Genomic DNA, 23,177 nt, shown 5'->3' with positions numbered 1-23,177 from the left:
AGGACAGGCGTGGTGGTTCACTCCTGTAACCCCAGCACTTTGGGAGGCTGAGGCGGGTGGATCACCTGAGGTCATGAGTTCAAGACCAGCCCGGCCAACATGGTGAAACGCATCTCTACTAAAAATGAAAAAAAAAACTAGCTGGGCGTGGTGGTGCGCACCTGTAGTCCCAGCTACTCGGGAAACTCAGGCAGGAGAATCGCTTGAACCTGGGAGGCGGAAGTTGCAGTGAGCTGAGATCACGCCACTGTACTCCAAGCCTAGGAGGTTGCAGTGAGCTGAGGTTGCATCACCGCACTCCAGCCTGGGCAACAGAGTGAGACTCTGTCTCAAAAAAAAAAAAAAAAAGGTAGTTTAAATTATCCCTCTAAGTCAGTTAGGTATGAGAGAGAGAGATTTAGGGCAAATGTACCTTTGACACAGTCCCTGAAAAAAATAAAAATAAAAAAGATTTGGGGGCCGGGTGTGGTGGCTCATGCCTGTAATCCCAGCACTGATAGGCTGAGGTGGGAGGATTTCTTGAGCCCAGGAGTCAGAGAGCAGCCTGGGCAATATAGTGAGACCCTGTTTCTACAAGAAAAAATTTAAAATTAGCTAGGTGTGGTGATGCATGCCTGTGGTCACAGCTACTGAGGAAGCTGAGGTGGAAGGATTGCTTGAGCCCAGGAGTTTGAGGCTGCAGCAATGCAGTCAGCCCACCACAGCACTCCAGCCTAGGCAACACAGCGAGACCCTGCTTCAAAAAAGAAAGAAAGATTTGGGACAAATGCCACTTTTCCATACCACATCACCTGATTCACTTAGAAAACTTCCTTTCTCTTTTCGACCTTTTTTTTTTTTTTTTTTTTTTTTTTTTTGAGATGGAGTCACGCTCTGTCGGCCAGGCTGGAGTGCAGTGGTGCAACCTTGGCTCACTGCAACCTCTGCCTCCTGGGTTCAAGCGATTCTCCTGCCTCAGCCTCCTGAGTAGCTGGGACTATAGGCATGCGCCATGATGCCTAACTAATTTTTTGTATTTTTAGTAGAGACGGGGTTTCAACGTGTTAGCCAGGATGGTCTCGATCTCCTGACCTCGTGATCTGCCTGCCTCGGCCTTCCAAAGTGCTGGGATTGCAGGCATGAGCCACAGTGCCCGGCCCTCTTTTTACCTTTTAGTTCTCTTTTTTTCTGCAGTGTTGACATTGAACACCAGATCCCTGAAATCTACACAGAAAATGCCATTTCTATTTTTGCATTTGGTCTTGAAAACACTTGAATCACGATCATCCACTGAGAAACTTCTCCAGAAGAGGAAAGGGCAGTTCCTCAGCACACCTGCGACTCAACAGCCATGCAGGAGCGGAAGCAGAATGAATTTTTTCCCCTGTATCATCTTAAAGGGGAAATTTGTGTCTAGCTTGAGTTGAGGTAGCCTATTAACTCTACAAGGATTCTCATGCTTTGCAAAAATATCCCGATTTCTGTAAAATCACATATTTGGAATCATCACAGAACACCAGAGTTGCCATTCTTGTTACTGCAATGTCACCATGGGGAGCTTTGAGATTATTCTCCCGTTGAAGTACCATCCATAAGGTTGTGGACAAATCAGTAGTAACATATACCCATAGAAACTGTACTTATTTTATCTGAACACTCCCATTTCCTCATAGTCTTGAAAAAGATGTTAAAGGAAGAGACAAAAACATCAGTATACAGGAAAATACCTTCTACCCTTGAATACCTGAACCTATGTTGGGAAAGGTGAGCCAGACTGAGGCAGGAAGAAGGATGTTTAATTGTGCTTTTGTGCCTGTGGGCGTGCACATCTGTGTGTAAGTCAGAACCTTCATAGAGGGAGGAAAATGCTTAATTCTGTCAGTCAAATTGGTGAAAGAGGTATCGGGCTCTGGGCTATTTATAGACCTTAAACTGGCATGTGCTATACATACTGAATACTTGGCTGTTCTCTTTTTTTTTTTTTTTTGAGTTAAAGTAAAGGAGAGGCAAAAAAAAAAAAAAAAAAAAAAAAGGTCATGAGAAAAAGTAAAGAGAGATTCAGATCATGACTATAATTTTTCTTAGAACATTATCTTTCTTATAACTGTAGATGGCCTGGAAAACTTCCCAGAGTCAGAGAATCACATAAAATAGGATTCCAGAGGGTGGGAGGAGGTGGGGGTATGGGATTTCATTTTAGAAAGAGACTGAAGAGAGCTTGGTCACTGAAGTTCCAGGTGTGGAGGTGAAGAGGATTATCTGAATACTGTACTGATTTTATTTGACTTCAAGAGTGTTCTCCAGTGTCACTATTGCTCAGATGCCAAAATATCTCTGAGCTATTGCATAGAACATGGCGTCAGCCAGAGAAACTGGTTCAGGGGCACCCGGACACAATGAGCTTTCATAAAGGAACTCTGGAGAGATGACAAAGAAGCATATCTATGCCTGACTGTCCTGCACTCCTTCTTCTGGGAAGAAAGTGAAGCCCTCTACCAAAGATAGCAGAACGATATCTTACTCTGAAGTGAGGGCAGGAATAGTGAGCTTATTGCCTGCCATCCATCTCTAAGGCTTCTCTGGAAAGAGGATGTGCTGTCTAGAGACGAAGCTGTATTTGGGGCCCCTGCCCTGCAAAGTACAGCCAGGGGGTCTGAGTGGCCTGCACTGGCACTTTTGGGGCCACCCAGGTTCCCCACCTTCAGCACCTCCCAGCTAGGGCACATATTTTACCCATCAATTCCTCCTCAGCTCCACATTCTATACATTCTAGTTACTCCTGATTCCCTCTAAGAGCCTCACCAGGTCCTCCGTGGCTGTTAAGAGACAGGTGGACTCCACCAGGCAACTAGAGAAACGGCAAACTCTCCATTTACCAAGAGGCACAATCTGTCCCCTTTTCTTCCATAACTTTCCCATCTGTGAAATGGGAATAACAGCCCTGTCACAGCTACTTCATACAGTGGAAGTGCTGCATAAGGCAGAAAACGCTAAAATAAAAAGGCAGGGCATTAATGTTGCTATTTTTAATACCTATCCCATAGTTTCATTTAACATGAAACTGCAAAATATGCCTTAAGAGCCCATCCTCAGCCTGGGGAGAATAGCTGCATAAAAACTTGTTCAGATTCCTCAGTCCCACCTTAAACCTATTGAACCAGAACCTCCAAGTGTAGGGACCAGGAGCTGTATTTTTAAGGAGTTCCCAGGCAATGCTAATCATGAGTCAGGTTTCTGACCACGATTTGCTCCCTTCCATGAACACTGGGCAGAATCTTTGCCTGGTTTGGAGGAAGAGATGTATGATGTATTTCCTATGCCTCTCAAACTTGACCAATGGAGATGGGTTACAGCTCAGGTGACTGACAATCCTTTTTAAGGAATAGGAAGAACAACAATGCTCTCGAAGGGTTAAGATCTCACAGGAGGACCACCAGAGGGGAGAGGAAGGGTCGGCGGGAAGGAATGGAACTCACCTACGATGATACCACAGGCACTGACCAATCCGATCTCTTTCTTCAGGGCTACTCCGCCCCCTCCGGAACCAGCCTCGGAGCTGGCGTCCGACTCGCCCCCACCTGGGTGTTTCTTTTCGGTGTTGTTTCGGTGCCTGGCTCCTTCTTCCATCCTTCTCAGTAGGATTGCAACCTCCAAAAGCTGCCCCCCTTTCTAAATGCGTATTCGTGTAAATATATTGGGAGAGAGCTTTGAATTAGAACGTCCTTTTCCGAAATAGGAACCACTCCTACCCTCTAAAAAAGGCAAGCAGATAAAAGAGAAAACGAAAAATATTCCTACTCCGTATTCACACTTTCTGGTCACTCGTGTTTACAAACAAGAAAGGTGTTGCTTAAAAAAAAAAAAAAAAAAAAAAAAAAAAAAAAAAGGCCAGGGGAGACATACATTTAAATATAAAAATAGAACTGTGCCAGCGACTCCGGCTGGAATTCTGCTGAAAGGGATGTGTCTTCAGAAACCAGGATGGTTCAAACTGCTGTGTGCACCAGGCAGTGGTTTATTCCAGAGCTTCAAAAAGAGAGCCTGGATTTCCCTTCACCTCTCCCCCTAATAAAACAGGAGATTGCCTTTACCTCCCCTTAGTTTTTTCTTTTATGATAAAGACAAAAGTAGTTTTCATTAACGGTAGGAAAAAAGGGCAATCCTCAGGTACTTTCTTCTCTTCCAGAAAAACAAACTGTGAACCTGACCGTGTTGCTCTAGATCTGGTTTCCACCTGCTATGGATTTCTTTTCCCTTCCCCGTCTTCTGCTTCCGCCTTTCCCAGATGTCCTTTTCTTTCTCGCTGTTCTTCGTGCGCTTGTTTTCCTCTTTTCGATCCCCGTTCTACTGCACAGCCGGCCCCATCCCTCCGGGTTTCGGGAGAGTGGCTTCTCCACACACTAACGTGCTTCTCTTTAGCGAGGGGTTTTATTCGCCCGCCGAGGCTCCGCCCCTACCTCCTCTGCTCCCCTCCATCCTCAGTCTCGTCTCCTCCCTCCTCTGCAATTGAAGTATTAGCGCAGAGCCCCCAAACAGCACTGAGAAAATGGACTAAGTTATTTCCTTTTGCAATCGTCTCTCGCTTTCTCCATCTTTCTCCTTGCCACCAAGTGGAAGTAAACTCCTTCCACGTCAACTGTTCCGGGAGAGCTCATTAGCTAGTATAATGTTACAGGTCATACAACATCTGTGAGCTTTATAAATAAGGGAACAGTTGTGCAGATACTTTTAATGCCATCAGAAATAAACTAGCCAAATGTATTAAAATATTTAGGACTAGATCATTTGAGAATACAGGAGAGAACGTTGAAGAGACATCTTCCGGTTTCCTAAAAACAGGGGGAATCGACGGGTCGGGGAGGGAAATGGAAGGCATTAACAATGGGGAAAAGGTTCTTTTACTGTAATTGTGAGCTACTAAGAGTACAGAATAAACAAAATCGCCTGGAGCGGTGGCTCACGCCTGTAATCCCAGCGCTTTGGGAGGCTGAGGGGGGAAGGATCACGTGAGCCCAGGAGTTTGAGACCCTGTGCAACAGAGCGAGACCCTGTCTACTAAAAATTTTAAAATTAGCCGAGTGCAGTGGTGCAAGCCTTGTAGTCTTAGCTACTCAGGAGGCTGAGGCTGGAGGATTGCTTGAGCCCAGGAGGTCAAGGCTGCAGTGAGCTATGATGACGCCACTGCACTCCAGCCTGGGAGGTAGAGCAAGACCCTGTCTCAAAAACAAAACAAAACAAAACAAAAAGCCAGAATAACCACATGCACATACAAAAAGATAAAAAACAAAATCACCAGGTAGCCTTGTTCACAGCTCTTATTTAGGGCTGGCTGAAACATTAAAAAAAAATGACTCAAACTGCAGTTCTGCAACTTCTAATATTTTTGCACTATAAACTATTTGAAAAGCACACACGAGGAATTATGAGTACATCGCTGATCATGAAACAGACTTATTGATGTTAGAATAACTGTCTTATTACCATATTGAAATTATGCCTCCACTTCCCTGAAGAATTTCACTCAGAAACTGCTGCCTTAAGGTGACAGCAACAATGTCTATTTATAATTGTAAAGTATTTCAAAAAAACAGTATGAAGCAATATAGTGGACAACACTATAAGTCTAAAATAAAGTTAATTTTAGTCTTATTAAATATATTATGCAAAATTATTTAATTTTAAAGTGGGCCTAAAAAATAAAGTTCCCCCAAACTGACCTCTAACTACAGAAATTTGGCCTCACTTTCTGGAAAATGTTCCAAAAGATTTTAGGTTTTAAGGAAAATAAATACTTAATTCCTTAAAATGAGGTTGGTTGAGCTATCGTAGCAAAACCTTTTTCAAATGGGGTAAAGTTCAATCAGCAGTCATCTGCCCCCTTGATCACTCAGCAAGTATTAAGAGGTTTCAAAGGTTGGGAGGAACTTCCTCTCCTCCTTTTGCTAGTTCAAGATACAGCAAATTGAAAGGCTCAGCAAAAAAAAAAAAAAAAAAAACACCAAACAAAAAATTCCAGACAAGGCAGGGAATATATAGCACAAAACTCCATAGGAGGGAATGAGTCATGGGAAATGAAAAAATGTTGAATTTGCCTCTAGCCTTTCCTGACAACCTTAGAAAGCACTGAGGGAAAATTTGGTGGATTAATTTGTAAACATTCAGTTTTGAAGACTTCTGCTCAGATTTCAACATCATCGTATAAAACAAATAATGCTTCTGCTTCTCAAACGTGAGGTCCTTCAGTAATGTTTGGTAGTTCTACTTTATATGATGCAGACTTAATGTGGGATAAAACATGAATGTGATGAATTTGAGGTCTCTTGCTAAAACCAGTGCAAACTGATAACAATAAGGTAAGCTTTAGCCCTCTCAAATTATGAACTAAGAAGTTAAGGGGGTTATGGGATCAAATACATTCTTGGAATACAGTGGTACTAGGTGCACAAGTTGAAAAGGAAGAGCTGCTGAAGATTAGTATTTCTATTTCTTTAGCATTTGGAATTTATAAGTGGCTTATTACCATCTATTACTGGTGCAATGTAATATACAGGAAAGGGGTTGGGCATGGTGGCTCATGACTGTAATTCCAGCACTTTGGGAGGCCAAAGCAGGTGCAGTGCTTGAGCTCAGGAGTTCAAGACTAGCCTGGGCAATATGGTGAAACCCCATCTCTACAAAAAATACAAAAATTAGCTGGGTGTGGTGGCTCACGCCTGTAGTCCCAGCTACTCAAGAGGCTGAGGTGGGAGGATCGTGTGAGCCCGGGAGGTTGAGGCTGCAATGAGCCGAGATCGAACCACTGCACTCCAGCCTGGGTGGCAAAGTGAGACCCTGTCTTTAGAAAAACCAAACCAGGCTGGGCTCGGTGGCTCACACCTGTAATCCCAGCACTTTGGGAGGCCAAGGCGGGCAGATCACGAGGTCAGGAGATCAAGACCATCCTGGCTAACACGGTGAAACCCCGTCTCTACTAAAAATACAAAAAAATTAGCCGGGCATGGTGGCGGGCGCCTGTAGCCCCAGCTACTTTGGAGGCTGATGGAGGAGAATGGCGTGAACCCGGGAGGTGGGGCTTGCAGTGAGTCAAGAACGCACCACTGCACTCCAGCCTGGCCTACAGAGTGAGACTCCATCTCAAAAAAAAAAACCAAAACCAAAACAAACAAACAAACCTAGGAAAGGAATCTCCCCACTTTCAAAGGGATCATTATTTATGTTAAGTGCCACTCCTGAGGTTGGAATCTTTTTGTGACATAAACTCTTGTGTCAAAATTCCATGTGACTAACATTGAACACAAGGCAGAAAGAAAAGCCTTGGTGTAATATGTTGACAAAAATCTGTAAAAAATTACAAACTAATGTTTATTCGATTTTGAACACTTTTTTTTTTTTTTTTGAAACGGAGTCTCACTCTGTCACCCAGACTGGAGTGCAGTGGTGCGATCTCGGCTCTCGGTTCACTGCAACCTCTGGCTCCTGGGTTCAAGTGATTCGCCTGCCTCAGCCTCCTAAGTAGCTGGGATTACAGGCGCCTGCCACCACTCCTGGCTAATTTTTGTGTTTTTAGTAGAGACTGGGTTTCACTACGTTGGTTAGACTCGTCTCGGACTCCTAACCTCGTGATCCACCCGCCTCGGCCTCCCAAAGTGCTGGGATTACTCTATTCTGCATTTGACTTTATATTTTTATTCTATTCTCTACATTTAAATAGTGTTTTATAGACTAAAAATGGTTTTCTGAACAATATCTCAATTTTTTCCTCCTCATGTAGTATCTTGGGCAGACGAGGCAGTTATTTTAAAGATTCTAAAAATTAGGGCCGGGCGCGGTGGCTCAAGCCTGTAATCCCAGCACTTTGGGAGGCCGAGACGGGCGGATCACAAGGTCAGGAGATCGAGACCACCCTGGCTAATACGGTGAAACCCCGTCTCTACTAAAGAATACAAAAAACTAGCCGGGCGAGGTGGCGGGAGCCTGTAGTTCCAGCTACTCGGGAGGCTGAGGCAGGAGAATGGCGTAAACCCGGGAGGCGGAGCTTGCAGTGAGCTGAGATCCGGCCACCGCACTCCAGCCTGGGCGACAGAGCCAGACTCCGTCTCAAAAAAAAAAAAAAAAAAAAAAAAAAAAAAAAATTAAAAAATTAGAAACCTGAGGCTCAAAGAAATATTTTACATGAGGTCAAAGACAAGCCAGTCTATTCAAGGGCAAATGGGAGATCGATAGTTTACACCGAGCGCTTTTTCAGGATGCCATAGCTACTGGTCGAAGCCTCAACTTCTTTCACCTGAGGGAAACTCTGTGTTTTTGCTTTGGTGTCTTAACTGTGCCTTTTAGAGACTCACCTTGATGCTAACACTTACCTGCTCGGTGAGACCCACAGGACTTCACCTGGGCCCCCCCAATATTTGTCACTCCCTTCGCACTGTCCTCAGTGTGGCCCTATCCCAAGTACTTAGTACAATTCTGTTTCCAATATCGGAGCCACTGTTTCAGTTGTTTTACATGCTTCAGATAGGAAGAAATTGATCCCTTTAACTAGGGAAAATTATGGATGAAAGGGCCGTTTTCTTACAAATAAGGATTTAGAAAGAGAAAGGCTGTGCGTGGCTGACACCTACTGGACAGAAGAGGTTATGGCTTGGAGACATGCTGCTTCTAATAGTTACACACACACACACACACACACACCCACCCACCCACCCACCCACCCACCCAACGCAGTCAAGTTCTAATATTTCCCTACTCCCCCTTTTTTTAGAGACAGGGTCTCACTCTGTCATCCAGGCTGGAGTGTAGTGGTGCAATCACAGCTCACAGCAGCCTCAAACTCCTGGGCTCAAGTGATCCTCCTGCCTCAGCTTCCTGAGTAGCTGGGACTACAGATGTGCGCCACCACACCTGGGTTAATATTCCCCTTCTGAAACAAGTTAGACGTGTTTGTTAATGCAAAGGAATGGAGCACAAAGCTCATCCACTCCATTCCTGATTTTTTTTCTAGATCCAATAGACAGCACTTTATTCTTGCTTTTTGTGACTGAGCTGGGAAGTTTGAGGTTACCAACAAAGGACCCAAATCTCTCCCTGGAGTCGACTCAAAGTCCATGCTCTCACTCCACCCTTCTTCTCATATCTATGTGCCCCATATCTATGTGTTTTGGTTTAAAGCAGAAGGAAACCCTGCTTAAACTAAAGCCAACTTTCTTCCCAGAGTCCCAGGGATCACTGCCTATGGTCGATTAGATGGGGGGCTTCCTGAGCCAGTAGTTTTAGAACACTTTACTTCATTAGAAAATGAAAAGCAGATGAAAATTAATGAGAAAAGAAGAAAAAAAATAAAAAAAGAAAAGGCCAAAATAGGTCAGAAAGAAAGGAAGATGAAATGAGAAGACTCCGTCAGTGATTAAGCCCTTTTTAGTGTATGCTCTGTTTGCCTTTTGGGCATATTCATAAGTTCAAAGGAAGTTGTGTCTTCTAGGATTTATGCAGTCCTGAGAATTTGGATGCAGCAGACCCTGCTTTGTTATGATGGTTAATTAATTCAGCTGTTCTGGAGATAATGATGAATCCTTGCTCTGACACCAGAGACAAAAATTCCAGCAGATTACTCCTCTGTCTGCTGCATTTGGTGGGATTCCACCAAGCCAGCCCAGCACTAGTGGGAAAGAAATAAAGAGGCACTCCCTGTGGCAGGCCAGATCTCTGCATTTTCTTGATTCTTCTGCTGGGCCCAATCTGTCATGGGGCCTTAAACATGGGGCCTTAGATCTTCTTTCTAAGGATTTAAGTGACTCCAGTTTTGAGTACTTAAATATGGAAACTTCCCCCTCCTAATCTAATTGGTTTTCATTATGTTTAATAAAGATGAGGTGTTTTTTTTTTTTTTTTTCTTTTTTGACTTTTTGGAGATAGGGTCTCATTCTCACTCTGTCACCCAGGTTGGAGTGCAGTGGTGTGATCACAGCTCACTGCAACCTCGAACTTCTGGGTTCAAGTGATCCTCCTGCCTCAGTCTCCCAAGTAGTTGGGACTACAGGTGCACACCACCATGCCTGGCTAATTTTTAAAAACTTTTTAGTAAAGATGAGGTCTTACTATGTTGCCCAGGCTGGTCTCAAAGTCCTAGTCTGAAGCAGTCCCCCAGCCTCAGACTCCCAAAGTGCTGGGAGCCACTGTGTGAGCCACTGTGCTGGGCCTCAGGTTTTTAAAGATGTAGGCAAAGACCTGCTTTGTTCACTGCTATAACCCCAGTACTTAAAATGGTGCCTGGCACTCAATAAATTGATTGATTGAATGAATGAATGAATGAATGAACGAATGAATGTATAAATAAGTGTTGATGTACATTAATGCATAATAAATAAAATAATTACCAAATTGACTCCTTGATATACCAACTAATTGTAGCAAGACGTAGCCCTTGGTGCCTGTACAGGGGCTGGACCACAGAAAGAGAAGAAAAAGACAATCCAGGTTTTGACTTTGAAGATTATTTTATACAGAGCACAGATCTCAAGCAGGCCCTTAACACTGCCAGCAATCCTACCACAATCTTGTAGTTAACTGACCTTTCCACTTACCCGCTCCTCTCTTCAAACCAATACCATACCCCAAATCTTCACTTCTAGTTGACATCTTTGACTATTGTTTCATGCAGAAAATGGGAATAGGCAGAAGAGAACTTCCCCATGCTCCATTTACTAAATCTATCAGTCTACCTGTAGCTTTCCCCACATCCTCTGCCTTCCCTCTCATTGAAATGAATGTGCTCTCTGTGTTCCTATGTATCTCCGCTATTTGTGCACTAGCTTCCCTGTCCTATCTCCCTGCTCAGGGACTTTGCTCTTAAAATTATTCCCTTCTCTCCTGCATCATCAGTTTTTCACTGTCTCCTGGATTATTCCTATCAGCATACAGATGTGCTGTAATACCTCCCATTGAAAAACAAACAGGCTGGATTGGGTGGCTCATGTCTGTAATCCCAGCACTTTGGGAGGCCAAGGCGGGAGGATCATTTGAGTTCAGGAATTTGAGACCAGCCTGAGCAACACAGCAAAACCTTGTTTCTACTAAAAATTAAAAAAAAAAAAAAAAAAAAAAAATTGGCTGGATGTGGTGGTGCATGCCTGTAGTACCAGCAACTCAGGAGGCTGATGTGGGAGGATTGCTTGAGCCATGGGGTTGGGGCTGCAGTGAGCCATGTTCATGCCACTGCACTCCAGCCTGTACAACAGAGTGAGATCTTATCTGAAAATATGTGACAAAATGAACAGAACTTCCCTTGAGGCTACATTCCTTTCAGCTACCACCCAACTTCTCTGCTCCCGTCTCCACTTCCTCATCTCCATTGATGCTTGGAATTACTACATCAAAACTTTTGTCCCCATCACCTCATGGAATCCATTCTTGTCAAGGTCACCAACAGCTACTCTATCAGTTGGACCACTGGAGGTCCAATCTAGCAATCATTTCTCAGTCCTTATCTTATTGATCTTACAACAGCATGTGGCCAACTAATGGCTCTGGAGCACCCACTCTCCTGGCTTCCCCCAACCTCATTTGTCTCTTTTTAAGCTCCTGGCTGGATCCTTTCCTTTCCCCAATCTCTTCCCTTCTCTATCCTCCCTCTCTAGCTGTGTGATCTCATCCAGTCCCATGGCTCTCAGTAGCAACTCTATACTGATATTTTCCAAATTTATAGATCTAGTCCTAATCTCTTGCATAAACTCTAGAACCAGCTATCTAACCACCTAACTGATGTCTCTGCTTTGGGTGTTTCATAGGCACCTCTAGCCTAATATGCCCAAAAGTGAGTGCGTGCTTTCCCCTCCAAACCTGACTTTTGCCCAGTATTCCCCACGTTAATAAATGGCACTAATTGGTCAGCCCAAAACATCTTGGAATTAACCTTGACTTACCTTTTTCTCATATATCCTACATTTGGTTTGTCAGCCAATCCCTGTTAGCTGTAGCTTCAAATCAAATCTTGCAAATATCGAGAGAGTAGTCACTTCTTACCATCTCCACTGCTACCACCCATTAAGTGATTCATCACCACTGCACCATCAACTCTCACCCACGCTGTTTCAATAGCCTTCTAATTGGTCTCCCTACTTCCACATGTTTCTCCTACAAATGTTCTACACTTTATTCTCTACACGGCAGCCAGAATGATCCTTCATAATCACAGATCAGGTCATGTCCCTCCCTGTTCAAAACCCTCCAACGCTGCCTATCACAGCTAACTAGAATCAAACCTGCAGGTCCTGGTGGCTGCTTGGACTTCTTATCCTTCTCTCCCTTTCACGTGGTCCTCCAGTCTCGTAGGCCTCCTTCCTAGTCCTTGAACACTAAGCTCTGCCTCAGGGCCTGGTGCTAGTTGAAGCCTCCATCAGGGTCAGTCTGCCTGCAGACCCGTCTTGGGGGCATCCTCGCGTTCTCACATCATGCACATCCCTCTGCAAATGTCACCTCCTCACGGGGGACTTCTCTGACCACCCAAAAGAAAGTCCATCTCAGGCCACGCATAGTGGCTCACTCCTGTAATCCCAGCACTTTGGGAGGCTGAGGTGGGTGGATCGCCTGAGGTAAGGAGTTCAAGACCAGCCTGGCCAACATGGCAAAATTCTGTCTCTACTAAAAATACAAAAAATAGCCAGGTGTGGTGATGGCGCGTGCCTGTAGTCCCAGCTACTTGGGAGGCTGAGGCAGGAGACTCGCTTGAACCCGAGAGGTGGAGGTTGTAGTGAGCCAAGATCACGCTGCAGCCTGGGTGACCAAGTGAGACCCTGTCTCAAAAAAAAAAAGAAAGAAAGAAAGAAAGAAAGCCCATCTCCATCCCATCCCATCACCTGTACCTTGCTTTTTATAATATCTGTCACTACTTAACATAATTTGTTTGGTTTTTTGTTCCTTGTTTGTCTTTCCTATTAAAATGTAAGCTCTGAATTATTGATGTTGTTAGTTGGTTTTTCTTGGGGGTAATGATATTACAGCTATCGTTAAAAAGTTTTATCTTTTAGAGATATATGTCAATATATTTATGGATGAAATAATCTGATATCTTGGATTTGTTTCAAATAATATAGGAGGAAGGATAGAAGGAAGGATAGGTTACCAGTGAAAACAGGCTGAGTTTATATTGTTTAAGTGGGATGATGGGTAAGAGTCCATTAGACTGTCTTCTTTTGTACATGTTTAAATTTTTCTGTAATAAAAAACAAACAAATAAAACCTTTGCTTGCTTCTTCACCATTATTTCCCTAAGGCCTAAAGCAGTTCTTGGCATATAGAAGACACTTAACAAATGAATATTCGATATTCATTGTATATTGAATCTTTGGGAGAGTAAACGTGTATTTTCAAGATAAATTTTGTTCAATTACTGCAAATTATTGGAAATCTAAATTCTTGTTTCCAAAGGAGGACTTTACAGAGTCTGCCCTTTCAGGCCATGCATTCGAGAATATTCTAATTATGGGAATGCCAGAAACTATAGTCACTAATTTGGTGATAGCTATGCCTTTATGCCTTTAATTATCTTCATAAGACCAATTTGTTAAAAATATAGCTTTATTTGTCTTACCTCTTTTTCACCAAATCATAATCATCAACTGTACTCACCTGTACCAGAAATGTGTGGCAAAGTTGGGGAGAAAACCCAAAAGTTTAGTAAGGGGAAAATGTATAGACCCAGTCACTTGAAACTTTGGCCAGACTATAGTTTGGAGATCACTGATATAGAATATAAAATTCATGGTAACAGAATGTGGCCTTTTTGATTTCTAGTACTATACAATTTATCAGACTAACAGAGAAAGCTATTCTAATAGAAAATGAATTACAAACACCTGGATGTATTCAGTTAACTTCATTAACATACTCAATAGTAATCAACTGTTTACTATGCTAGACACTGGGGATATTATGGTGAACAAAGACCATCTGCCTTCAAGGACCTCCTAGACCTTAAATACAAACACTTCTGATCTTTCTCTTTCCTTTTGAAGTCCAGGTATAGCTTAGTTACCTAGAGTCCCCAGCAAAGGAGCAGTGCACATTTGAGGTAAGCTCTGGCATGAAAGCCACAGACGATAACAAACATAGATGACGCTGGGGTGGAAAAAACCTCCCCCCAAATTGTACTTTTTATACTTAGAGGGGTAAGAGAAAGTGTTGCTTCCATAAAACAAAACAGGAACACTCATAAAACAATAGAAAGCTCTTAGAAATTAAAATATGATGAAAGAAGTTAATATTCTATAGAAGCATTAGAAAATAAAGTTGAGAAATCTCTAAAAGATAGGTTAAAAGATGAAAAGACAAAATATAAAATTAGAGGACTAATTCAGGATTTTCCAACTTCTGACTAATGGGAGCAAAACAACAGAAAACAGAGAGGAGAAAACAAAGAAATAATGCAAATAATGCAAAAACGATTCTGGAAGTGAAAAACACAAGCGTCCACTTTGAAACGGCGCACTGAGCACCTAGAACAATAAAAGATAAAAAAAGAAAGTCCCATGTCAAGGCACACCATGAGGAATGTTCATACTCCTGAGAACCAGAGAAGATCCTGAAAATCTCCAGCTAAGAGAAATGGGTTATACATAAACAATGTTACCAGAGGCCAGGCGTGGTGGCTCATACCGTAATCCCAGCACTTTGGGAGGCAGAGACAGGTGGATCACCTGAGGTCATATTCCAGCCTGACCAACATGGAGAAATCCCGTCTCCCCTAAAAATACAAAATTAGTGGGCATGGTGGTGCATGCCTATAGTCCCAGCTACTCAGGAGGCTGAGGCAGGAGAATCGCTTGAACCCGGGAGGCGGAGGTTGCGGTGAGCCGAGATCATGCCATTGCACTCCAGCCTGAGCAACAAGAAGAGTGGAACTCCGTCTCAAAAAAAAAAAAAAAAAAAGAACGCTACCAGAATGGCACTGCCTTTCTCAGCAGCAATACTATTATAGAAGTTTACATGGAACAATGTCTTCAAAATCGAGAAGGAATATGATTTTCAACTCAGAAAATTATACATAGCCAAAGTATCAATCAAAAGTGGGTGTAAAATATAATCCCTATCAAAATATAAGATCTCACATTTAACTCCCTTGTGTTCTTTTTCAGAAAGCTATTGGAGAATGTGCACCACCAAAATAAGGGAATAAGTAAAGGAGGAAGAAGACCCTGGGTTCAGGAATAAGGTACCACAACTAGAGACAGTCAAAGAGAATTCCTAGGATAAGAGGGTGTATCAGGACCAGACAGCCACCCCTCCAGAGGGACGGCAGAATGGAGGACTCAAGAGGATGTCTCCCAGAAAATAAAGATGCAGCTAAGGATTACTTGATGTTTGACAGCCTGGAACAGAGTATCCAGGGGTTGGATTTATGTTTTTATCAAATAAGTCTAAGAAGAACTAGTGATAGTGACATAGAAAAGCAAGCAAATGAAAACATGAGGCAAGTATGAACTTCAAGGAATTGTTTGATTTGGCTCAGCAATAAAGAATACGTAGATAGTCATAATAATACATACTAATAGAAGATTTAACCAAAAAAAAAAAAAAAAAGGATGGAAAGAGAAGAAGAGTGGGGGTAGTTATTATAAGTTATATAGTAAAATATGACTTTTAAAACCATATACTATCTTTTTTGGTTTTTTTCCTGAGACGGAATGTTACTCTTGTTGCCCAAGCTGGAGTGCAGTGGTGGTGTGACCTCGGCTCACTGCAACCTCTGCCTCCTGGGTTCAAGCAATTCTCCTGCCTCAGCCTCTCAAGTAGATGGGATTACAGGAGCCTGCACTATGCCTGGCTAATTCTTGTATTTTTAGTAGAGACAGGGTTTCACCATGTTGGCCAGGCTGGTCTGGAATTCCTGACCTCAGGTGATCCATCTGCCTTGGCCTCCCAAAGTGCTGGATTTACAGGTGTGAGCCACCACGACTGGCCTCATATACTATCATTTAAAAATTAAAAACAGAAGAGGAAAATAGGTAGCAGACTAGCACTAAATAAAAATGGCAGCAATGGTATTATCAGTCACATTAGAATTTAAGGCAAAAAGCATCAATATATATAAAGGAGGCCAATATAAAATAATTTAAAAGAACACTCAAGCAGATATGACAATCTTGAACTTCTGTGTACCTAAAAATAAGGCTTGAAATATATGAAGAAAAAATTGATAGAATTGAAAAACAAATTTGAAAAATTTCTAATCATTGGGAAAAATTTTAATGTATCTCTGTTAGAAGCTGATGAATCAGCCAGACGCAGTGACACACACCTATAATACCAGCACTTTGGAAGGCCAAGGCGGGCAGATCATCTGAGCTCAGGAGTTTAAGGCCACCCTGGGAAACATGGTGAAACCACATCTCTACTAAAATAAAAAAAATCATTTGGGTGTGGTAGTGCCCACCTGTAGTCCCAGCTACGTGGGAGGCTGAGGCATGAGAATCGCATGAGCCTGGGAGGTGGAGGTTGCAGTGAGCCAAGATTGTGCCACTGCACTCCAGCTTGGGCTACAGAGTGACACGCTGTCTCAAAAAACAAACAAACAAACAAAACAACGCTGATATGTCAAACAGGCCAGAAAAATTAGTAAACAGATAAAATATTTGAACAAATTAGCAAGCTTGATCTAACAGATTTCTAAAGAACTGTGCATTAAAAAATGGAGACTATACATTATTTTCAAGTAGGCACAGTAGATTTAAAAACATTTCGATTTACTGGGTCACAGAGGAACTCTAGAAATTTCAAAGATGTGAAATCACACACAGCATCACACAGATTATTGGGTCACAACAAAATTAAATTAGCAATCAACAATTAAAATAGAAAATAAAGTAAAGACTTCTGGGAAATTTGAAAATGAACTAACTAACTCGGTTAAATAACAATAATGGAAATTATGAAATAACTAGAAGTTAACTGACAATGAAAGTACTGCATATAGGAGCCAGGCGTTGTGGTGCATGTCTACAGTCCCAGCTGTTCAGGAGGCTGAGGTGGAAGGATTGCTTGATCCAAGGAGTTCAAGACCAGCTTGGGCAACATAGTGACACTCTGTCTCTAAAGAAAAAAAAAAATAAAGAATTGCATTGAAAAACCCATGAGATGCAGCTAAAGTAGTATTCTGAGGTAAATGTAAAGTCTTACAGGTTTAGAAAACATGAAAGATTTATAATAAATGAATTAAGCTATCAGAGGAACCAAATGGAATTATAAATGCTTGACTTGTAGCCCATCTTCACCATGTCTCTTGTCTACCTCTAAGGCTTTGTTCTTCTTTGTTCCCATGATTCACCCTTACTGCTCCAGAACCAATTGTTTTGTAATGCTCTTCCTTCATTATAGTCTCATTTCTATTCAGTAATTCAATTTAGTGCTAATTCTCCCCTACTTCATGCACTCATTTCATGTGCTCAGTATCTTCTTCCAACACTCCTTGGACCTCCACACCTCAAATGAAACCTGTGCTCTCCCGACAGCACATCCACCCTCCTAATATTCCTCAGTAGAGATGGGTCCTTGCCATGTTCTGATGGCGCCTGGACGGTGGAAGGGACTAGCATGTATTGAGCAACCACTATGTGCCAGACACTTCATGGAGCAAGGAATTTCATCATGTTTAATCTCATTTAACTTTCCAAACAACTTTTCAAGGTAAACGTTGTTTTGCATTTCACAAAGGAGGAAACGGGTTCAAGATTAGTTGACTTGCCAAGGACACACACAACGGCAAAGCTGTAATTGGACTCTAAATCTTGACTGACCTCACTGCATTTGCTTTTTTCACTGTGCCAGGGGAGAAAAAAGGTACAACATTCTTTTCTACCTCGGTTGCTTTCAATCATTACATTGTTATTTCTCAGTTCTTCTCTGGATGCTTTGTAACACTTGGTCACATCCTCAATTGCTGCTGTCACTGACCTCTGAAAACTTCCTTATGAACTGGAGCACCTGGCTTAGCATTTACTCTCCAAACCAGAGCCTAGACACTTAGCCACCATGGAAAAGTGCCTTTTACCAGGTGCTGAAAAATTTCTTTCTGATTGTAACTACCAATCCTTTGAGCGCCCACTGTCTCTCTGTCATTATTCTTTCTGCTCTTTCTCCAGCCTGCCCCTGTCCATTCTTCACTCTGAGGCCTGAGTAATCATGCCAAAATGCATGGCCCAACCTCTGGCTGGCTTCCAAGCCCACTCTGCGTCACCACTGCTCTCTGTGCCACAGCCACATCAACCTCCTTTCAGTCCTCAGATGCACCTACCAAAGGGCTTAAAAAAAAAAAAAAAGAAAAGAAAAGCAACAGGGGCTTGCTCTGTCAGACGGGCTGGAGGGCAGTGGAGTGATCATAGCTCACTGCAGTCTTGAATTCCTGGGCTCAAGCAATCTTCTTGCCTCAGCCTCCTGAGTAGCTAGGACTACAGGGCTGCACCACCATGCCCAGCTAATTTTTAAAATATTTTCATATAGATGGGGTCTTGCTATCTTGCCCAGGCTGATCTTGAACTCCTGGTCTCAAATAATCCTCCTGCCTAGGCCTCCTAAAGTGCTGGGATTACAGGCATGAGCCACTGTTCTAGGGCCCAAAGAGCTTTTTTTGTGTCCATGCCCTTTCTTCTGCCTAGAGGCTTCTCTTCCCCCTTAGCCTAGTTCACTGCTATTCATCTTTCTGATTTAGCACAAGCGTTACTTCCTCAGAGAGCCCCCACTCACCCCATTCCTGGCCCTAGAGTGTGTTCTTTGTTTCAGAGTCCTCACTTGTGATTATACATTAATCATGCAGTATCTGTATTAACTACAGTGATTTTATGATTAATGTCTACCTCCCCAACTAGACTGCAGACTCCATGAGTGCAGGGTCAATGGCACTTTTTTTTACTCACTAATGTCTCCAGGGCCCAGTGCAGTGCCTAGGACTAAGTAGGTACCCAATTTAAAACTGCTGAATGAATGTATACAGGACATGTATGTGGTAACACTTGGTGGATAGTTGGATATATGGTATCCCTAGCCCAGGAGAAAGATTTGGGCTAAAAAATCAGATTTAAGAATTATTAGTACATAAGTGGTCACTGACATTATCATCCAAAAAGGGTGGGAAAAATATAACGAGAGGCCAGGCACCGTGGCTCACGCCTGTAAGCCCAGCACTTTGGGAGGCCGAGGGGGGTGGATTTCATGAGGCCAGGAGTTTGAGACCAGCCTGGTCAACATGGTGAAACCCTGTCTCTACTAAAAATACAAAAATTAGCCATGTGCGGTGGCACATGCCTGTAGTCCCAGCTACTTGGGAGGCTGAGGCATGAGAATTGCTTGAACCAAGGAGGCGGAAGTTGCCGTGAGCCGAGTTGAGCCATTGCACCCCAGCTTGGGTGACAGAGTGAGACCCTGTCTCAAAATAAATAAATAAATAAATAAATAAATAAATTTTAATAAAATGAAATAATAAAAAATATAATGAGAATACAGTGAGAAGAATACAGGATCCAGCTCAGAGCCCTGGATCTGTACCAGTCATTAGGTTCAAAGTCAAGCTCTTCTCAGTTCCCTGGCCAAAGCTATTTTTCCTCCTGTGCTCCCCGTTTCTAGCCATGGCCACAGCATCATGCTTTCAATCACCCAGGCTAAAGACTTCCAACTTTTTCCTTCCCTCTTCCCTTTTTAGCCCCATATCCAATTGGTTACCAAGTCCTATCAGTCCCATCTCTGAAATTTGTTTCACAGCTGTTTTCTTCCCATCCATAGCTGCTGCCCTATTCCAGAATAATTCATTTCTTTTTAGTCCCATTACAATTGCCTACCAACTAATTTCCCTGTCTGTGACCTTCCATCCCTTTATTCTATCCCCAGAGTTATGTTTTGTAAAACATGGGTTGATCATGTTTCCAACCTGCTCAAAAGCCTTTGATGGCTCCCCATTGCATAAAGTGGTGGTCCTTAAGACTAGCTGAGTACACATCACAATCAGCTGAGGAACTTCAAAAAATATACTTGGGGTGGGTGTGGTAGTGCTTTCCTGTAGTCCCAGCTACTTGGGAGGCTGAGTCGGGAGGATTGCCTGAGCATAGGAGTTCCAGGCTGTCGTGAGCTATGACCATGCCACAGCACTCCAGCGTGTGCAACGGAGCAAGACCCTGTCTCAAATAAACAAACAAAGCAAAAGCCAGCCAAACAACCCCCTGACCTGAATCTATACCTATGTGTGTGTGTGTGTATAAATATATATGTATGGTTGGCACAGGCAAAGTGTGTAATAATTTCTCAGGTCGGCCTTCTCCAATGGTACCCTCTAGTGGCAACTTCATGCTGTGGTCCATCTTCATTTCACCCACAAAATTCTCTGAAATTCTAATTTAGTGGATCTGCCTATTGCTTAGATTTATTTATTGAATTTATAAATCCAATAAATTTATACTCTATTTTCTAAGCTAGTGGTGAGAAAATAACCCCTAGGATGGAGGCTTGGATGGAGGTTTCAATCCTTTCTCTCCAGTTTTTGTCCCATAACATCTTCTTTTCTCCACCATCCCTCTTGATGTCCCTCAGCCATGCTGGACCACCCTATACCTTCCCATATGAACCTTTACTTACCCATTTTCTCTGCCTGGAATGCCCCTCCCATCCATCTCTGCAGAATGAAACTTTCACAAATACCTCTAGGCAATGAGCCTGATCTCTCTTTTCTCTGTGCTCTCAAAGTATTCCACACTTCCTCTAGGAAGCCTTCCCAAATGATATGCTCTCATGGTTCCAGGTGTTTGGTCTTTTATGACAATACTTAACATATTTAATGGTTATATATTTATCTGTGAGATTTTGCAGAAGTATTTATCTTGAACTCAAGAGCCCTATCTATTACCATGTACTATTGATTCGTAATATGGTATTATTTGTTGACTGGATGAATTAATATTTCTGAAATTATTACATACTCTCACTTTGTAGTGTGTGAAATTGTACAGATATTTGGATTCCCAAATAGGGAATAGCTTTTTGAAGGAGTTTCATGTCTTTACATCCCACCCCTACCCCTACCTAGCTTTGTGCCTCAGATACTGTGGGAGCTTAGATAAAATTGTCCCACTAGAACCCTACAAGAACGTAAACTCCAGGAGAGCCAGGACTTTGTCTTCTTCCTTACACTATTATCAGCGGTTTAAACGGTGGTTGGTCCATGACATTTGCTGGGGAAATATTTGTTGAGTGAACGATTTAATTGTTAGATGAATCTTTTTCCTAGGGTGCCCCGTGCTGGCAACTTCACATAACTACCAATCTTCTTCATTTTGTCCCCAAGTTTCTTTCATCCTTGATATGTATTCCTGTGGGAGTGTGCTAAAGTGCATCTGAAAGTGGGGTAACTTTTTCCCTGATAATTTATTTTCCTATTCCATCATTCATCAAATATTTCTAAGAACCTTTCTCTCTGTGTCTCTGTTTCTTTCTTTTCTTTGTTTCCCTCCTTTTTTGAGACACTGTCTCCCTCTGTCACACAGGCTGGAGTGCAGTGGTGCAATCTCGGCTCACTACAGCCTCAATCTCCCAGACTCAAGCGATCCTCCCACCTCAGCCTCCTGAGTACCTGGAACCACAGGTACCCTCTCCCACTCCCGGCTAATTTTGTTTATTTTTTATAGAGGCGAGTTCTCACTATGTTGCTCAGGCTGGTCTTGAACTCCTGGACTCAAGTGATCCTTCCACCTTGGCCTCCCAAAGTGCTGGGATTACAGGCATGAACTAACTGCACCTAGTTGTAAGCACGTTTTACATGGCCAACACCTTAGAATGGTTGGTAATCCCCAAATGAAGATACAGTCCCAGTCTGGTTAGAGAGAGATTAGCGAGCAATTATAACACGGTGAGGCAAAAGCCACAGTATGCAAAGGATACTAGGGGAGCACCCCTTAGATGGGCAGGTTAGACTAGGCATCTGGAGAAAGTGGTTTCTGAGCTGAATCTGGAAGAACGAATAGAAGTTATTACAAGAAGCTCACAGTGGCTCATGCCTGTAATCCTAGAACTTTGGAAGGTCGAGGTGGGCAGATCACTTGAGGTCAGGAGTTTCAGACCAGCCTGGCCAACATGGTGAAACTCCATCTCTACTAAAAATACAAAAATTAGGCTGGGTGAGGTGGCTCACTCCTATAATCCTAGCACTTTGGGAGGCCGAGGCAGGTGGATTGACTGAACTCAAGAGTTCGAGACCAGCCTGGGAAACATGGTGAAACGCTGTTTCTACTAAAATACAAAAAAAAAAAAAAAGAAAAATTAGCCAGGCATGGTGGCATGCGCCTGTAGTCCCAGCTACTCAGGAAGCCAAGGCAGGAGAATTGCTTGAACCTTGGAGGCGGCGGTTGCAGTGAGCAGAGATCATGCCACTGCACTCCAGCCTGGGACAGAGCGAGACTCCATCTCAAAAACAAACACACAAACAAACAAACAAACAAAATACAAAAATTAAGCTGGGAGTGGCAGTACATGCCTGTAGTCCCAGCTACTCGGGAGGCTGAGGCAAGAGAATCGCTTGAACCTGGGAGGCAGAGGTTGCAGGGAGCCGAGATGGCGCCACTGCATTCCAGCTTGGGCCACAGAGTGAGACTCTGTCTCAAACAAAACAAAACAAAAAAAAGGTTAATAAGGAGAATACGCCAAGCAAAGGGAAATCACGTGCACAGAGACACACGGGTGAGACAGCATGATTTAAATTTAATGTGACTGAAGTTTGGTAAAGCCTTTTACCAAATATTGAGAGGTACAAAAAGAAATGTAGATTATGAAGAGTTTAGTGCCATGCTCATTAAGTTGTCTTTAAAATGTTGGGTAATTTTAAGCAGAACAGTGATTGGATCTGGCAGCAGTGGTAGGATGGAATGGAGCTGGGCAAATCTAGGGTCAGGGAACAGCGAAGAGGCAATTAATCAAAGCAAGGAATAAAGAAGGACTGAAGTAAAGCAAGAGTGGCAAAAAGGGAAAGAAATGGATTCAAGATATAGTTACAAACTGTGTATAATCAACGAACAATTGTACTTCTAGAAAATTACTTTTACATATAATTGCATAAGTGCTCAAAGATAAATGGATAAAGATGTTTATTACAGCATTTATTACAATTAAAAATTGGAAACACTCTATAAGTACATCAATATGGGATAGATTAATTAAATTAAGGTGTAATCAATCAG

The 23,177-nt window shown here is 42.8% G+C and overlaps 2 protein-coding genes across 2 annotated transcripts in view; one reads left to right on the top strand and one right to left on the bottom strand.

Moving 5' to 3' along the window:
* The window catches only part of SLC7A8 (solute carrier family 7 member 8), a 62,571-nt gene extending 57,980 nt beyond the window's left edge, over nucleotides 1–4,591 (bottom strand). The window contains exon 1 of the mRNA XM_010378396.2: nucleotides 3,456–4,591. Coding sequence (XP_010376698.1) covers nucleotides 3,456–3,606 — 151 coding nt within the window. The 5' untranslated portion in view covers nucleotides 3,607–4,591. The remainder of the gene's footprint in view (nucleotides 1–3,455) is intronic.
* A 1,447-nt stretch (nucleotides 4,592–6,038) lies between these two features.
* Nucleotides 6,039–23,177, top strand: part of RNF212B (ring finger protein 212B) — an 89,988-nt gene continuing 72,849 nt past the window's right edge. Inside the window, exons 1-2 of the mRNA XM_030929703.1 lie at nucleotides 6,039–6,208; nucleotides 15,105–15,181. The gene's annotated coding sequence lies outside the window, so the exon portion shown is untranslated. The remainder of the gene's footprint in view (nucleotides 6,209–15,104; nucleotides 15,182–23,177) is intronic.

This window comes from Rhinopithecus roxellana, chromosome 5, assembly GCF_007565055.1.
Source record: "Rhinopithecus roxellana isolate Shanxi Qingling chromosome 5, ASM756505v1, whole genome shotgun sequence".
NCBI classification, from domain to species: Eukaryota; Metazoa; Chordata; class Mammalia; order Primates; family Cercopithecidae; genus Rhinopithecus; species Rhinopithecus roxellana.
The sequence above is the reverse complement of the archived record's forward strand: the minus strand, read 5'-3'. Positions and strand labels throughout refer to the sequence as shown.